This window comes from Plectrocnemia conspersa, unplaced genomic scaffold (assembly GCF_051122295.1).
Source record: "Plectrocnemia conspersa isolate PC_06_02 unplaced genomic scaffold, ASM5112229v1 ptg000006l, whole genome shotgun sequence".
Taxonomy (NCBI): Eukaryota; Metazoa; Arthropoda; class Insecta; order Trichoptera; family Polycentropodidae; genus Plectrocnemia; species Plectrocnemia conspersa.
In genome coordinates this window covers 17,576,945-17,592,725 of record NW_028277170.1, presented here as the reverse complement: position 1 = coordinate 17,592,725, position 15,781 = coordinate 17,576,945, and the positions used below count along the sequence as shown (strand labels likewise).

At 27.5% G+C, this 15,781-nt stretch overlaps 1 protein-coding gene across 3 annotated transcripts in view; it reads left to right on the top strand.

Moving 5' to 3' along the window:
- The window catches only part of Rdl (Resistant to dieldrin), a 181,114-nt gene that overhangs the window by 126,989 nt on the left and 38,344 nt on the right, over window positions 1-15,781 (top strand). For all 3 annotated transcript variants that reach the window (XM_088187698.1, XM_088187696.1, XM_088187697.1), the window contains exon 4: window positions 2,279-2,505. In XM_088187698.1, coding sequence (XP_088043824.1) covers window positions 2,279-2,505 — 227 coding nt within the window. The remainder of the gene's footprint in view (window positions 1-2,278; window positions 2,506-15,781) is intronic.

Genomic DNA, 15,781 nt, shown 5'->3' with positions numbered 1-15,781 from the left:
AATTAATTGCACGACTTTTCACGCTATCCGGTCATAAGTCGGGCACGGGAGTCCTTGTCGTTTGGTTTTTGCCGGTCACGACACACGCGAGCGGCCGTGCCCCGTTTCTGAGTCACCCTGTACTGCTGCATGACGAATGGATAATTTCATGAAATTGCTGAAAAAAATCTACGCTCATAACGACCAAACTTTCGACCTACTCTTAACTTTGCAATTGCATTGTTTCCTAGCAAATTATTGAAAACTTTTTGAAAAATGCTATTTTGTAACTTAAATTGGAACGATATTTTAGCACGTTTCGTGGTTACAAATTTTTATGTTTTTAAATTATGAAAGTTGTAGAAACGTGACGCTAGTGTTTCAAATCATTTCGATAACTTAACACGAACAAAATTTTGTATAATAATATTATACTATAATAATAATATACGCTGAACGACGACGACAGCTAGAACTAAATGGATTTAGATTTTTTTATGCACATCGCCAAAGTTTGCGATAAAACATCGAATATGCATACATTAGCTCGTAGCGTCCTCGAATATCCTCCATTGGTTAGTTGAAGATAATTTAAAGAAAATTTTACTATGAGATTTGTACTTGTATAGACCGTATTTGCTACTTGAAATATTAATTCGGAGTAAATGTTGAATAGCAAATTTGAACATTTTTAATTTATTCTCAACTTTAACATTGGCTGTTTGTTTCTAGTACAGATTTTTAATTATTATTAAATAATAGAATGTCTTTTTTATAGAGCATTGGGATACATTTCACTGCACTACTCTTAAAGCTGCGAGGGCCTTAAAGAGTCCCTTATTCTTGCACGTCTCGGGCTTGTGAACGCACCTCCTCCGTGAGCCATCCAGATTTTTAATGAACTGTAAAATGTTATGTGGAATGATGCTCATCTATTTTAGGTGTGCAGCATAACTTGTGTCATAATAGTAAAATTTAAATTAAAAAAATCTGTACAAGTTTTAGATGTTACCTTTCTTAAAAGTTGTTTAATCTTCTAAGCACATAAACACGTCTGTATTAATATCTATACATATATACAAGAACGTTTTTATTTAATTGAGCTTCTCTTGTTATTTAAAATGTTTTATGAAATAAATATAAAAATTATTAAAGCGATGATTAGTCGCGAATTCATCATAATGGCAGGTTCGTCACTGCGACGAAACCCGGCTTTAAAAAATAAATATCAATTCAGCCTACGGCTAAAAATAAATCTTTAAGTCTTTATATATTTTTTACATTTAAGATAAACATGTTATTAGAATATTATACATGCACATTCGTTTGTCTGCCTCAATATAAATTTCACAAACAATACAAGATTCTGATACTAGAGTTTGATAAATGTGTGGATCGCGAAGCTAATTTCTGTCCCTTCACTATACAATTTTATATATGTACGAATGTGTCAAATCATTTTGTTCGTCGGCTCTGCGACACAGCGCTTAATTAAATTTTCAAAACGATGCGCACGAATACTGGGTGGCAAATATTATATAAAAATGAGAGAAAATATTATCTAATATAAACTCGCTGGTATGAATAGATCGATGCATTATTTTAATTAGTTTATCTTTATGCTTATATTATACTTTATAATTAATATGATACTACATGTTTAAAAAATCACAAGGTGCTCATAAATTAGTATTTCAATTTCTTAGTAATTTTGTGCAAAATGTGTTTTAGTATTGTTGCTTTATATTGTATATAAATATATATATATATATATATATATATATATATATATATATTATTAATTAAATAAATATATACGATATATTACGGCAACACATTATTCACAAAGCAATATATTCTGTTTATTATATACTCGTACTTATATATTCGGTAAGTAATAGCGATAATTTTATTAATAATACAATCATAATCATTATCATCATTAAAATATTCTTAACAAAAATAGCATTATGATCTATATTAAGGATAATACAAATATAGTTTTTTTATTAAAAAAAATAGCATGATCAAAATTTTGTATTTTAAAAATTTTGAATTTAAAATAAATGATTCGCTCAACTTTGCTGATTATAATAGTTTATGATTCAATCCTTTTGTATAACAAGGATCGTCGGTTTTTCATTAATTAAATTAAGCTGTCGTTGTTGTTTTAAATTAATTAACTCAACTGAGATATAGTTTCGATGTGCGTAGCTTTCCTTATGTGTTTATTATCGAATATATTTATATAATATATCAATATCTTTGATGCGTGTACTAATATGACTTTGCTCTGTAGGACTTTACCCTGGATTTTTACTTTCGGCAATTTTGGACCGACCCACGGCTGGCGTATAAGAAACGGCCAGGGGTCGAGACATTGTCCGTTGGGTCAGAATTCATCAAGAACATATGGGTGCCAGACACGTTTTTCGTCAACGAAAAACAATCCTACTTCCACATAGCAACCACCAGCAACGAATTCATAAGGATACATCATTCCGGCTCCATCACTAGAAGCATAAGGTGAGTTCAATTCATCACAAAGCGTAAACTATCTCCATTGTATAAATATTATTATGTACATGTACCTAAACTTTAGCCATAAAAAAACACTTATTTCGCGTAGCCGTTATAATGTGTGCCTTATAAAACCGGGATTTGACAAAGGCGTTTAGAATTGAAAAGCTTGGGAGGCATTGGATGAAGCAAAATAATGTTATTATTACTATTAAATTGACTATTGATGTCACTCACAATGTGCTCAACATTTCTAGCTACCGTTTTTACAGAAAGCACGATAGATTGAGATAAATCTGCATAATCATTCACATCGGTAAATTTAATTTATTATTAAATGAGCAAACTGCTCATTGTCGTTATTTTATTTTCGTGAAATTAGTTTTAGACTTTTTAACTTTAATAAATATTATGTCGACGTATAGTGTAGTATGTTATTATTGCGTAGACATAATTCGACTAAAAAATAATTTAAACTCACGATATTCGTAATCAGCTAGTCTTTTCTTTTCTTTTCTGTTTTTGAAATTATAACTACATAGCGTCACAGTGGAATGCGAAGCAATAGAAGCACCCCCATACGTTCATATCTCGAAACTCCTCAACTTGATGTTTGGTGCATACCCGCAATAACACGGTAAATTGGGAACGTGCTATTTGGGTGCGTGTAGTTGGGGGACTAGAAAATACTCATACTTTTTTTGCAGTACATACGTACAAATCAGGCGCATGTGATGAGATGTTCTCCCTTTAGCTCGCTCACACATAAAGTAGCCGGCACCCAAATAACATGTTCCCAATTTGCGTGTTATTGGGGAGTCTACTGTACTTTGAAATTTTAAATAGTTTTAAAACAGAAAATCTATTTCTAGCTCGCGATGGATTAGTTTGACAATTTCTGCTTTATAGCAACATATCATTAATTGCAATAAATTTAAAAAATTGCTTTTTTCTCTTTAATTAACATTCTATCTATAAAATAAAACGTCTATTAAATAAATATTTTAATATAGCATACTCAAGCTTTCTTATTAGCTTACCAATGAACCGGTAAGTTATTTGTATACTTTCAGTACAAGGAGCCAGATTTTTTATTTATGTGGTTTAATTATTTTATCTCTAGAAGCATTACTGCAAAGCATGAGAGTCATAATATCCATATCAACTTTAAAAACCCCGACTTTGCCACGTACGTTTGAGTTAGTAGTCCTTCGCGTGAAAATACAGTTTTGTCAGCATTAAAAGCTTGATCCCTCTTAAATAATTCTAGCCAGCTTTAAATGATATTTCTGAGCATCTTTTATATAAACAAATACAATTTCTGTCATAGTTTAATGGTTATTTTAAGTGGCACATACACAATATTAAAATTTAGATATGCTATCATCGTTATCGTTAATTAGAAGAAATGTTAAAAATGCGCTTATTTAAATTATATCATTACATTATATAAGTGATCCTTTTATTTTTAGAAATTAATAAACATATATTACATTTAATAACTGTTGTTAGTAAAATGGATTAGAATAAAATTGAACATAAAAAAAATATTACACTATTGAGATATTTGTCCCTGTTTATTATTATCCAGTTCCATTGAAGTAATTTCAATCTTTCGTGAGTTTTTACGGTGCTCGTTACAAATATTTGTTTTAAATATGTTTTTCATGTGATTTATCTTTGAAAATGTAGCTCACAAATGTAGGTACTTCCTAAGAGTGATAACATGAATAAGGCGTGATTGTAAAGCGAGGGATATTTTTCCCTCGGAAGATATGTATTGTGAAGGTCCAGTAAGGAAACACGATACAATTTCTCTTTCAGTTAAATATCTTACTGCAAATATTTGCCATCCATTTGAAAATTTGCAGGTATTGTGTTTATATCGACTGAAAATAGAGTCGAACATGTGCTCTCAAAATCGTGAAACCTATTTTCTAATTCTTGTATTGAAATTAAAATTAAAGGTGCATATTTTTCACAATTAAATAATAGTAACATATGGTTTGAAACATTGCAGTGATAAGTTGTATTAACTCATTCAAATGAGCGATCAAATCTGTAAGCATATTTTTGATCTCTGAAATTCCATAAAGACTTAATTCAATCAAATAAAATCTTTTTAATATTTTATTTTGATCTAGCAACCTTGCTTTTCATTATCAGCATTCTTACTTTCAAGGAATATTTGGAATTAGTGATAGACCTTGACTAAATTAAATTTACAACTTAAGTGATAATTTGTACGACAATTTTTTGATATACGATTCAATGGTTCAGGTGATACGTTTGTCTTCTATTAATTTGTCCTTTTCTTAATTAACCATTGCGCCATCAGTATATAAGTTTATCAGATATATTGACAACTGATATAGAAAATAGTTTTAAAATTTGTGTTCAACTCGTTTAAATTTGTGAGCGTTGTTAAATATAAAAAAATGTAATTTGTACCCATTTATATTTGGCCAAAAATGTGCATTGGTATATAATATATTTTTTTCATATTTCATCAAAATCAGATTTGATCCAATAAAAATATATAAGACTCAAGCTATCTAAAAATAAAAATAGAGCATCTAGCGCAATTTTATTAATGAACAGCTCCGCTTTTATTGCATTTAATAAGTGGTTTAAAGTGTTCTTAGAGGTACGTCGACTGGAGTATTGTTTGAAGTGGCACTGGAAAAAGTTTTCGAGTTGCTGCATGACGGCGATATTACCACGGTTATAAGTAGATAGTTGTGCGGCGTGGTCTTTGTAAATTGTTGGATGCATAAAAGAAAATCTTCTGCATAAAATGTTTTGAATAATATTTTTTTCAAATTAATTTCTTAGTGCTATAGTAACTAAACCAAATATTTCATAATTTAATATTTATGCTTTTTTAGTATAACTGTGTTACTCTGCTTCGAAATATTTTGTTCCATTGTATGTGTAACTGATTATTCCATTGTATACGTAAATTAATAATCAAACTCTCGAAATATGTCCAGTGGTATTTAATTAACTTATGTATATTCAGCCTAGATTGCAAAGTCCATTTTATATGATTCTAGCAGTTATGTTTTGTTATATACATATACATAAACCGCTTCTATCAGTTATTGAAATCATATGATATATCTGGAGATGTATGGCGACTGACAAACATGTGTAATGATGTTGCAGGTGGTTTTCTTATATGCTTATAAATAAATGATATTCGTTATAAATAGATAGTGAATCAGTTGTTTCGAAAATGTTCATTTCAATTCGGCATTCTGGTTTTTCAGTGTTTTTTATTTCCCGAAAAATTTGAATTCTAATTTTAATTCTTAATTTTCTTGTTTTTTTAATACAATAAATATAAATATTATATAGTATGTGATTATAATAATACATATATTATTGTAGGTATCTTTACATTATTGATAAACAGAGAGCTGAATGATCGTTATAGAGAAGAATGTTATAATGGACGCGAATAATCAAAGGATCAGAAACGATCAATCTACTTCGATTAATTACAGAGTTACGAAAGAATTTTACGCTCATTGAGAAAATTGTCAATAACAGCTGTTGCTGATTTAATTTTTTTTTTCATTCAAAATAAATATTATTTTTGGATTATTGAAAAAACACCGAAAGGCAAATTTTATGACGTAACTCTATAGAAAGTCCCTATAATTTTTTTCAATCTGCCGATTCCCACGCAGAGCTTTTTCTTCTAATCTGAATATTATTGTAATTCTTAGATTACTAAATCAAAGATAAGATTTTCTTGTTATTCAAATATTTATAACCTCTATTAAAAGCTACTAAGAAAGCATTCATCTGGCACGGATCTACCTTTTTATGCAACATTATAAAAAAATGCAGCGGTTGTAAGACATTTTAAAATGTTAAATTTAATTTTTATCAAAAAAATGAGAATTCCCTATATGCCATTTTTTTAGAGTAACACTACTTTTGATGGTAGATTAACATATCAATTGTTATTTTTATTGAAACAATAGCCGATTTGGAAATAGTTTTAAGACTCTTATAAAATATAAAAACGATAAAGTGAATGTCAAAAACCATTCCACCACTTAAATGTGATATAAATGTATACAAATCCCTAGCTTATTATTATTATTATTATTATTATTTTCGAGTGGTATTGGACTGAAACGTGTTAAATTTCGAATCGCGTCATCGCAGTGAGATTTCCACAGGGACCTGTTCAGACTTCTCAATTTTAGCTTAACTTCTGAGCGTCCTCTGAGATTACTGCGGTATGTGTATATTTTGCACAATTTTTGTAAGGAGTGAGGCTCTAAAAATAAATTACTATACGCAGTAAAGTAAGCTAATGCTGGAAATTAAAAGAGAATCGTTCTCAAAACATATACATTGGCTCATACAATCATCTTCCTCTAATATCTTTTTAAAATACTCATTTAATGTATATATCGTATTTTAAATACGAAAAAGTAAATATGCAGTAGAAAACTTCAAAATTTTACATGCATATTTTTGTGTAAATAATATTAGTCCATAAGGATTTTGTCCTAAAATTTCATGGAAAACATAAGTAATGTCAGTATCAAAGCCGATTTAATATTTATTAAAATAAATTGAAACACAAAGCTTCATTAGTAGTAAATTATTTTATATAATTATATAATATTCCCTATTAATTAAGTATTAAGAATTCTTAGTGTTATTCAATAATATCTGATTAAAAAAATCTTATTTATTTATTAATTGTAAAGCTGAAATTGTTATTAAGTGATTAATTAATTACTGATAAAATTCTTTATTAAATAGTAATTTACTTTGCTTTGAAAAACATATAATCTAAATCTCTATTAATAAAGAAATGAGAATTATTTACTAATAAAAATCCTTATTTATTAATTTATTAATACGCTGGAATATGCTGTATTTATTTTTTTATTTGTATGCATTGCTTTGTAACAGAAATACAAATTTTCAGTTATTCATCAATTAGAGTGTATATAGCCGAAACAATAAATAACCACCATATATTTTTTAATTATTAAATTATTAAGAAATACCTAGTTAAGAAAATAAAAAATCGTATTATGTTTTAGCAACATACATGTTTTTTTTAAGAATTCATGAAAGAAACTTCCATGATAAACTTTATACTTTGCGATCGATTTTTATTTGATTGGCATATCTATATTTAGTAATCTATAAAAAAACAATATAAAAATTTCTGCCTCCCCTCGTTTCAGCAATTTATCAAATATTATGCTCTATCAAAAATAAACATTTTGTTTGTGGATGTTTGACCAAATTTCATGTGAAGCATTAGTGAACTAGAACTAAAGTTACATAGAGCTTTTGACGTGGAACCATTAATTAGTGATAAAATTATTATTTAATAATCTATTGTAAGCCGAAATAGTTATTAATTTGGTTTTTAAAAAAATATAATCATAATTTCCGTTAATATAGAACAGAGAATTTTTCCATTAATATAGAACAGAGAATCATATTTTTCCATTAATAAAAAAAACGATATTTATTTATTGTAAAGCTGAATTATTATTTTTTTGTAATAAAAAAAATATGTCATATTCTCCGTTAATAAATAAACGAAAATTCGAACTATTGCTCCATCGTTTTGGTATTTATAGTACTAATGAGATTTTATGATCCATGGAAAAAATGCGTTAATCTAAGAATTTCATATACTATTTATAACGATATGTTATTTATTAGTAAAATATTTATTTCTTTTCTCATTCACGTTTATTTTATAAAGTAGACTATTTATATTATTAACATATTTTTTATCAGCCGTTATTGAATCATTTCGCTTCAACGATCCGTAGTGAAGTTCGAACTATTATGTACCCGATTGCATCTACTTATTTTACACTTTGATGGTTTTTACCGCAAGTGAGCCTTTGACACAAAAATAACTTTCTTTGTAGCGAAAATATAAAAGGGTAGAGTAAAATGTCAATGCTTTTCACTTTCGTTATTCAACTTATAGAGTAATGGTATTCAGTGAACTATGTGCATTTATTTGCGATCAAAATAAAATATAAATCTAAAATATTTATAGTGCAATGGAAACATTTCCCAAGCACCTTCCATGGTACAATATCTTATAAGAACCATTCACTCGAGAGCTAAATCCTATTACGATTCATTAATGAGGGTAGAACAATAGTAAACCTTCGAACAATACTTTATGAATGTGGCAATGAAGCTCTTTCTCGAGAATTTAATTAACCGTAATTGTTCCATTTTTAATTAGCACGTGAAACGGTACAATACGCATATTAAATTATTTATCAAATAAAATTCCATCACATACTGAATACACTTTTATTTTATTAAATATTACATGTCAATTTCATTGTTTTACTAGATATACGCCATTGCTTGAAATTATAGCAGATTCGCACTAATGTCTACCGCCGATTTATCGTTTAACAGGGGCCGATCTATATACCGTAATGGCGGTCGTGTTCGTTTGTCTGGTTAGAATGAAGCGCTTGCTGATTAGAATCTAAATCCAATTAAGCTCGGCCGGATAAATCAGATCAAACTTGTATACCGTTTGACTGCGAAAATGGACGTGTAAATTGTACAGAAATCCCATTGATTTAAATTACTATATTCGATCACTGTACAGCCATTTAAACATACATAATATATTATTTCAGGGAAAGTACAAAATGTATTCGCTTATGTAGTTAATTTTTTAATAATATAAAAATCATATATTACATAATATAAAAATCATATATGCCATATATTTTGAATGCATTCGTGCTCATATTCTAAATCGTAAAAATCCATTTTTACTACCCATAAATAAAATTTCGCATTGAAAACAGTCATATGCTTAGACTATAAAATTCAGGAATCGAGAAATACAGCGAAAAGATGCATAAATCTATTTTTTCGAGAAGTTCTTTAATTGTCTAAATATATATGTATAACTACAACAAATATTTTTGACGATTATTGAAAACGCTCGTTGGCTTCGAATTAAGAGCAAAGGTATTCCAAATATTTCAAAGTTTTCTCGTAAAATATATATGTGACTATTCTCAAAAGGGAATAATTTATACGTTCATGCTATACAATATAGTTTAGTTAGAGTTTACCCACTTCGACCGTTAAACTTTGCTTAATTGTTCATCATTCATCATATTTGTAGTTTAACTTAGTTATTGAAATATATTTTAGTGTATTTTTTTTCGTATTTTTAAATTTTAAAACCTTACTGAAAAAGCTTTTATCATTTTTAAAACTTGAATGAAAGTCTTACTACTACTAAAAAGGTGTTTTAAAATCACAATGATTTTGCAATAAATATTTAATAAGATCCAATAATGGAATTAAATATTTATTAAATGCTTGAAATATCTACATAATATTACCTCAAATAAAATAATTTGATATGAAACTCTTTTGCTATTAGGCTTATTTAGGTGGTAAAAACTAATAAGTATTTTTTACAAATATATATATATATATATGTATATAATTTTATTGAAATAGTTTTTTTATAATAAATATTTATTTAATAAATTCTTCTTATATTAAATATTGTTATAACAAAAATAAAACGCTAAAAATGTCATTTTGACAAATATATACATATTATACAATAGATATTCATGTAATTTTATAGAATTATTTTTTTAATATTTAAATATTTTTTAATAAATTCTCCTTGTATGAAACATTGTTATAACAAAAATAAAACACATTTTAAACACAAATTTTAAAGGATAAGCAAATTATAAAATTTTTGAAAAAAAATATAAAAATTAAATTTTAGGTAGCATAAAATGTTTATAAACTATTTTTTTAATATATTTTATCATTTTCTGAACAAGAAATTACACAATAATTTTATTTATTTTAAAAGTCAAATTTAGTGCATTTTGCTACCTGCTTTTGTTCACTCGATTCCAGTAAATGTCATAGTATAGTGTATATTTATAAATAGCTTGTGTTTTACGAAGTTAAATTAAAAATAAACAATTGTATCCATAGGATAAGGTCCATATGTGGGCTAATTTAATTGGATAAATTTAATCAATTAGCTCAAATTAGGTTTTACTAATCTCACGTACAATTATCAATGTGATGAATTATATATAGTGAATGTGCAACAATGACTTAATAATTTCTATGTTATAATAAAAATATTGTCTTAAATTCAAATTATCATAAAACGATTTTTTCTTAAAACTTAATTTGTACGAATATATTTTTAATAGTTTTTATATTAAGGGTTTCAGAGTATTTCCAAATCGGCTATAGTTTTAATAAGAAAATTAATTGATGTGTTAAAGACCCATCAAAACTAGTGATTGTTCTCGAGAATTTTTTGACTAAAATTTCTTATTTCCCGAAACATTGCTGATTTATCAAAAATTTAATTGAGGCTATTTTTTTTTTTTAATATTTTTACGAATATTTTTAAACGCATAATAGCTGCATTTATACCGATGTATAAGAAAGGGTGGGTCTGGGACTCTCGGTTTTATTGCTTTGATAATCTCAGAACCACATTAAAAATAAGATAAGAAGAAACTGTTCCGCGTGAAATCAGCAGATTTCAAAAAAATATACTGTAATATAATAATTACATACTATACATTACATGTATTTTCTCAAAAATTCTTGAGAAAATTGAGAAGCGAAAATAATAATTCTCATTTTTCGAGTACTAGATAAAGTCATGCAATATCTGAGAGATCGTAATTATTGATTTTTATCTATTTATAATTCAAATCGATTATTACTGATTAGGTTTTCTTAGATTTTCCTAATCTCGCGGACATTTTATATATTTCTAAAATTAGAAAGATCATATTTTATTAGTATTAGTAAGCAATATTTTAATAATATAATCTCACTATTTTATGTTTACTTTATGTAAGGCATTGAACTAGCGCCTGTCGTGATTCTACAAACGATTTACAATAAATACATAAATAAATTTTCATTTAATATAAATATATATAAACTTCCAATTGTATTTTTATAAATGTATTTCAATGTATGAAAAGGCAAAGTAACTGTTGTGAAAATTATCTCTATCTGTATGTGCAATAAAATGGAAAAAATTATCGACCCTTATATAAAAGCTCTGGTCTGTGCTCTTTGACGTTTACGTTACAATATAAAGATATGTATGTGGGAGGAATCTTTTGCCTTTCAATAACATATTATTTACACATGTGAAAATATAGAAATACGATGTAAGTAACGCCTTTTAAGCCGTCTTTGAAGGTTGGCAATTCATGTGTCGCCTACGCTACACAATAAAGTGGTAATTTTGTTAATTATTAAATATAATTATACAAATGTATTTTATTAGTGTATAACTTTTTTTTATTGATTTTTAATTTACTATATATATATACTATTGTTTGGTAACACAATTGAGAAACATAAACACATAAGCAATTCAAGCCTTCACCAATCTTTGTCCAAGAAGTTGAAAACATTTAACTCTTAAAAACGCTATTGAACAAAAAAGTCTATAATTTAAAAATATTTTTTCCCAGTCGTGTAAGTCAGTATATGATACTTAATAGTTTTATCTAATCTAATGGAGTAATAAAGTGATGAATATTGAAATTAAAATCGTGCTTAGTGACGTTCATCTTAGTAATAGTTCATAATTATTAAAAGATATGTACCTTATTTATATACTTTGATTTAAGATACATGTCTCACTATATATATTAAATGATTTTCATTTTTAAATTTTTTTTTTTCAGTCTTTGTTAATAAAAATTATAACGTTTTTAGTTTAATATAAGAGACATTTTAACATGGCATAGATTTTCAAAAAGCACTGTTCTGATGGAAGAGGTAACTTTATAGTTCTTTAATTTGTCTACATCTGTTTTATAGATCTTGAGAAACCATTCAACCATTCGATTGCATAAAATTGCAAGATAATAGATATGTTAGATTTATAAGTTTTTTATAATCAATCAGCTATAATAAGTTTCCTGTTTTGTATGTACAATACAAAACAGGAAAAGTAACTGTACGACAATTATACAATGGCCTGGGGACCCCCTTTATCCCCATCAATACATTCAACACGCTTTCATGATCGTAGTGGTGTTTTTTTCACGCCTAGCTACTGTCAAATTTGACAGGTATAAATAGTAGAACACAATGTTTTCAACTGTCAACTATGGCGATTGTAATTTATAGTTATAATTACTGATCACGACATTTGCGGTAAAAAATTGTGTATATAGATCATATAATTCATAAAATTATATGGTATTGGCATATATCAGAGGCGGCTTAAATAAATAATATAAATATCTCTAGCTTAACACTAAATCAAGCTAGTCGTTAATATATAAATAGTAATAAAATACATTTTTATTTATATTGAACACATTATATATTATTATCTTATAGCAAAATTAATATTATTAAATCTATGTACAATTTTACGATTTTAAAGACTTACGTCCAGATGAAATATCACACAGCCTTAATATTTTCATATAGCCATTTCCCTACACGCTTTATGTGCTTGGGCAAAACATCGTCTCTGACGATTATTCTTTCGAATGCCACACACCCTCGAAGATTATTTTTCAGTAGGACTCTTTCAACCATCAATAGGATCACCGAAACGCAGCATGACTCATTAAGATCCTTGGCCAGATCAAGGCTTGACTTCTTTCTTGACCTCTAAGATGAGACCACTAAATAGAGCTCCGATTTTTTAGGTCCTTCACTATTTTTTCAATTTTTTGCTCACATAATGGATTTCACCAGCTGATTTTTAAGCAGTTTGTGTTTATTGGTAATGAATAATGATTTTTTGTCGATTCATTACACTAATTTTACCCATTTAAATAAAATATATTAAGTGTATTCACAGGTGAGCAGTACTTTAAAGACTGCTGTGGCAGGGTTAAACGACAAAGTTTAGTTTTTTTAAATATGCACGGAGAGAATCAAAAACTATTTCGAAACAACCGTTTTGCGTCGTACTTAAGATACAAATACTTGAAAACCGAACTTTTTTTGCATATTGAACTATTGCTGACACTTTTAATTGTTTTTCAACCCATGAACGTTGTAGAAACGTCAAATAAAATTGTATAACTCATCCAATGAATGAACAAACCCAAAGACTTATTCACAGTACTGTATCTACTATTTCTAAAGCTCACTTACACTGTGAATCATACCTCTCTTTTTTGTATATTCACACATTATTTATTTTCGCAGTTTGCTTTATATTATATTTATAAAATAATTTTTGAAGAAAGGTTATAAATAAGGAAATGAATTAATCGGTTTATATTATTATACTTCAAAGTTAATTTTATGAATTAAGAAAATTATTTAATAAATAATTGAGATTTTTAGTGTGTTTATTTTATTCTGGGGATACTCTTTTAAAGTGTCAATATTGCTATAACTTTTAGTTATTTTTAATATATTTTATTATATGTTGATCCTAAACTTTTTCGGATTTGTTGTAGTCATTTTTGACTGCTACAAATTAAAGATTAATATAAAATGCTCTTACTATTAGTAAGAGCATATTATATTAAATTATATGTATATTTACAAATTAAATGAAAAAAATCAGCATACAGATGATATAAATAAAGGGAGGATTGCATTACCTATTTTATAAAAAGCTATAAAATAATTAAAAATACAAACAAACATATTTTTTCAGCGAGCTATGATAGTAGCAAAATTAATGTCAATGTTCAATGATAGTTCAGCAAAAATATTGATGTTTAGGACAGTTGTGGCAAAAAAATTTTTTTACTATTGGATAAAATATGATTTAATTTAGACCCCCCCCCCCCATTTCTCATTCTGGAGTGTTTTAGATTATTTACATGCTCAAAGATTTTTTTATTGAAAAATGCATCAAATTATTGCCAGATAGATTTAGTAACAATCTGTTTCTATTCAAGTTAAGAGTGCTGTTCTAAGAGAGGATTTTAATGTCACCTTTCATCAGTATTCGTAACGCATTCAGCGCTATCCAATTAAAGTTTGAAAAGCAAATGGATCGTGCAGTGGCAGCAAATGCAAATCTTGATCAATATTCATATTGTGATCCAATTTTCAGTCAAGGCGACAGAGAAAACGATTCCAGACCGTTGCCTCTGCGTAACATAATGACATCGAGCTTAATTTATTTATGCAAATCGCGGTGTTTAAAAAGGTCAAATGTAAGGGTAAACAAGTTTTAATAATGCGTAATAAACGTTATGAACTAGAATTTATGGTATGACTTTAAAAAAAATAATAACAAATATGAGTATTTTTTAATTGAATTTCAACTAACTAAAGTATTTTTACAAAGCATGTTCTATTAACTATGAAACTGTGTTTTAAATATAATTTGTCTAATTATTTAGGAATCACTAGTTGTTTTTATGAAAAAAATGTGTATTTTATTAAATATTAAAAATCTATACTTTTATATTACATTATGTAATATGTTACATAAATGCGAAATAGATAATGGCATAAAAGAGGGGTAAATGATCGCCGAGATTTGCGAAGGGTTTCAAAAAACATCAAGGCGGGATGATGGATTGCTATTAAGAATGAATGCCCCAGTGCCGTAATAAATCTAGCTATTCGAAAGCCTCGGTTAATGTATACAATTTCTGTTTCTGATTATGGCATTCCACATTTTGTATTTCTGAATGGAAGCGCCATCATCCCTGGCATAGTTGAAAATCTCCTCCGTGTTATTTATTTTAATATTACATTTATTTTGTGATCTATAAAATAAAAAACGTGTATCGGAAAATTTAAGAATTTGAATAACCAGCTGTCGATTACTGCCACTGTCATTTGGTCAATATTACGCTTGTATTCAGATGGGACTTGTGTATTTACATATGTATGTATATAACTGATTTTGATACAAGTACGATCCTGATGAACGACGATTCAGAATAATAAATATTAATGGAACAGTCTAGGTATCTATAAAATTGATACAATTTAAATTTAATACTAACATTGTAATCAACTCTAAACATACGTCTTCATATCCATTAAAAATAATGTATATATAATATTAATTCTATACACAAATATTTTTTTTTACATAAAAAATATGCTATATTTATATTCAGAATTGCGGAAAATATTTTGAAGACGTGAAACTTCTCGACGGTAACCACTAGCGGTATATTATTAAATTGTGAAGAACTATCAACGTTGAAAACTTTTCTTGTCGAGACTCTCGACATTTTTGAATTAAAATTGTTCACATGAAGTGCAA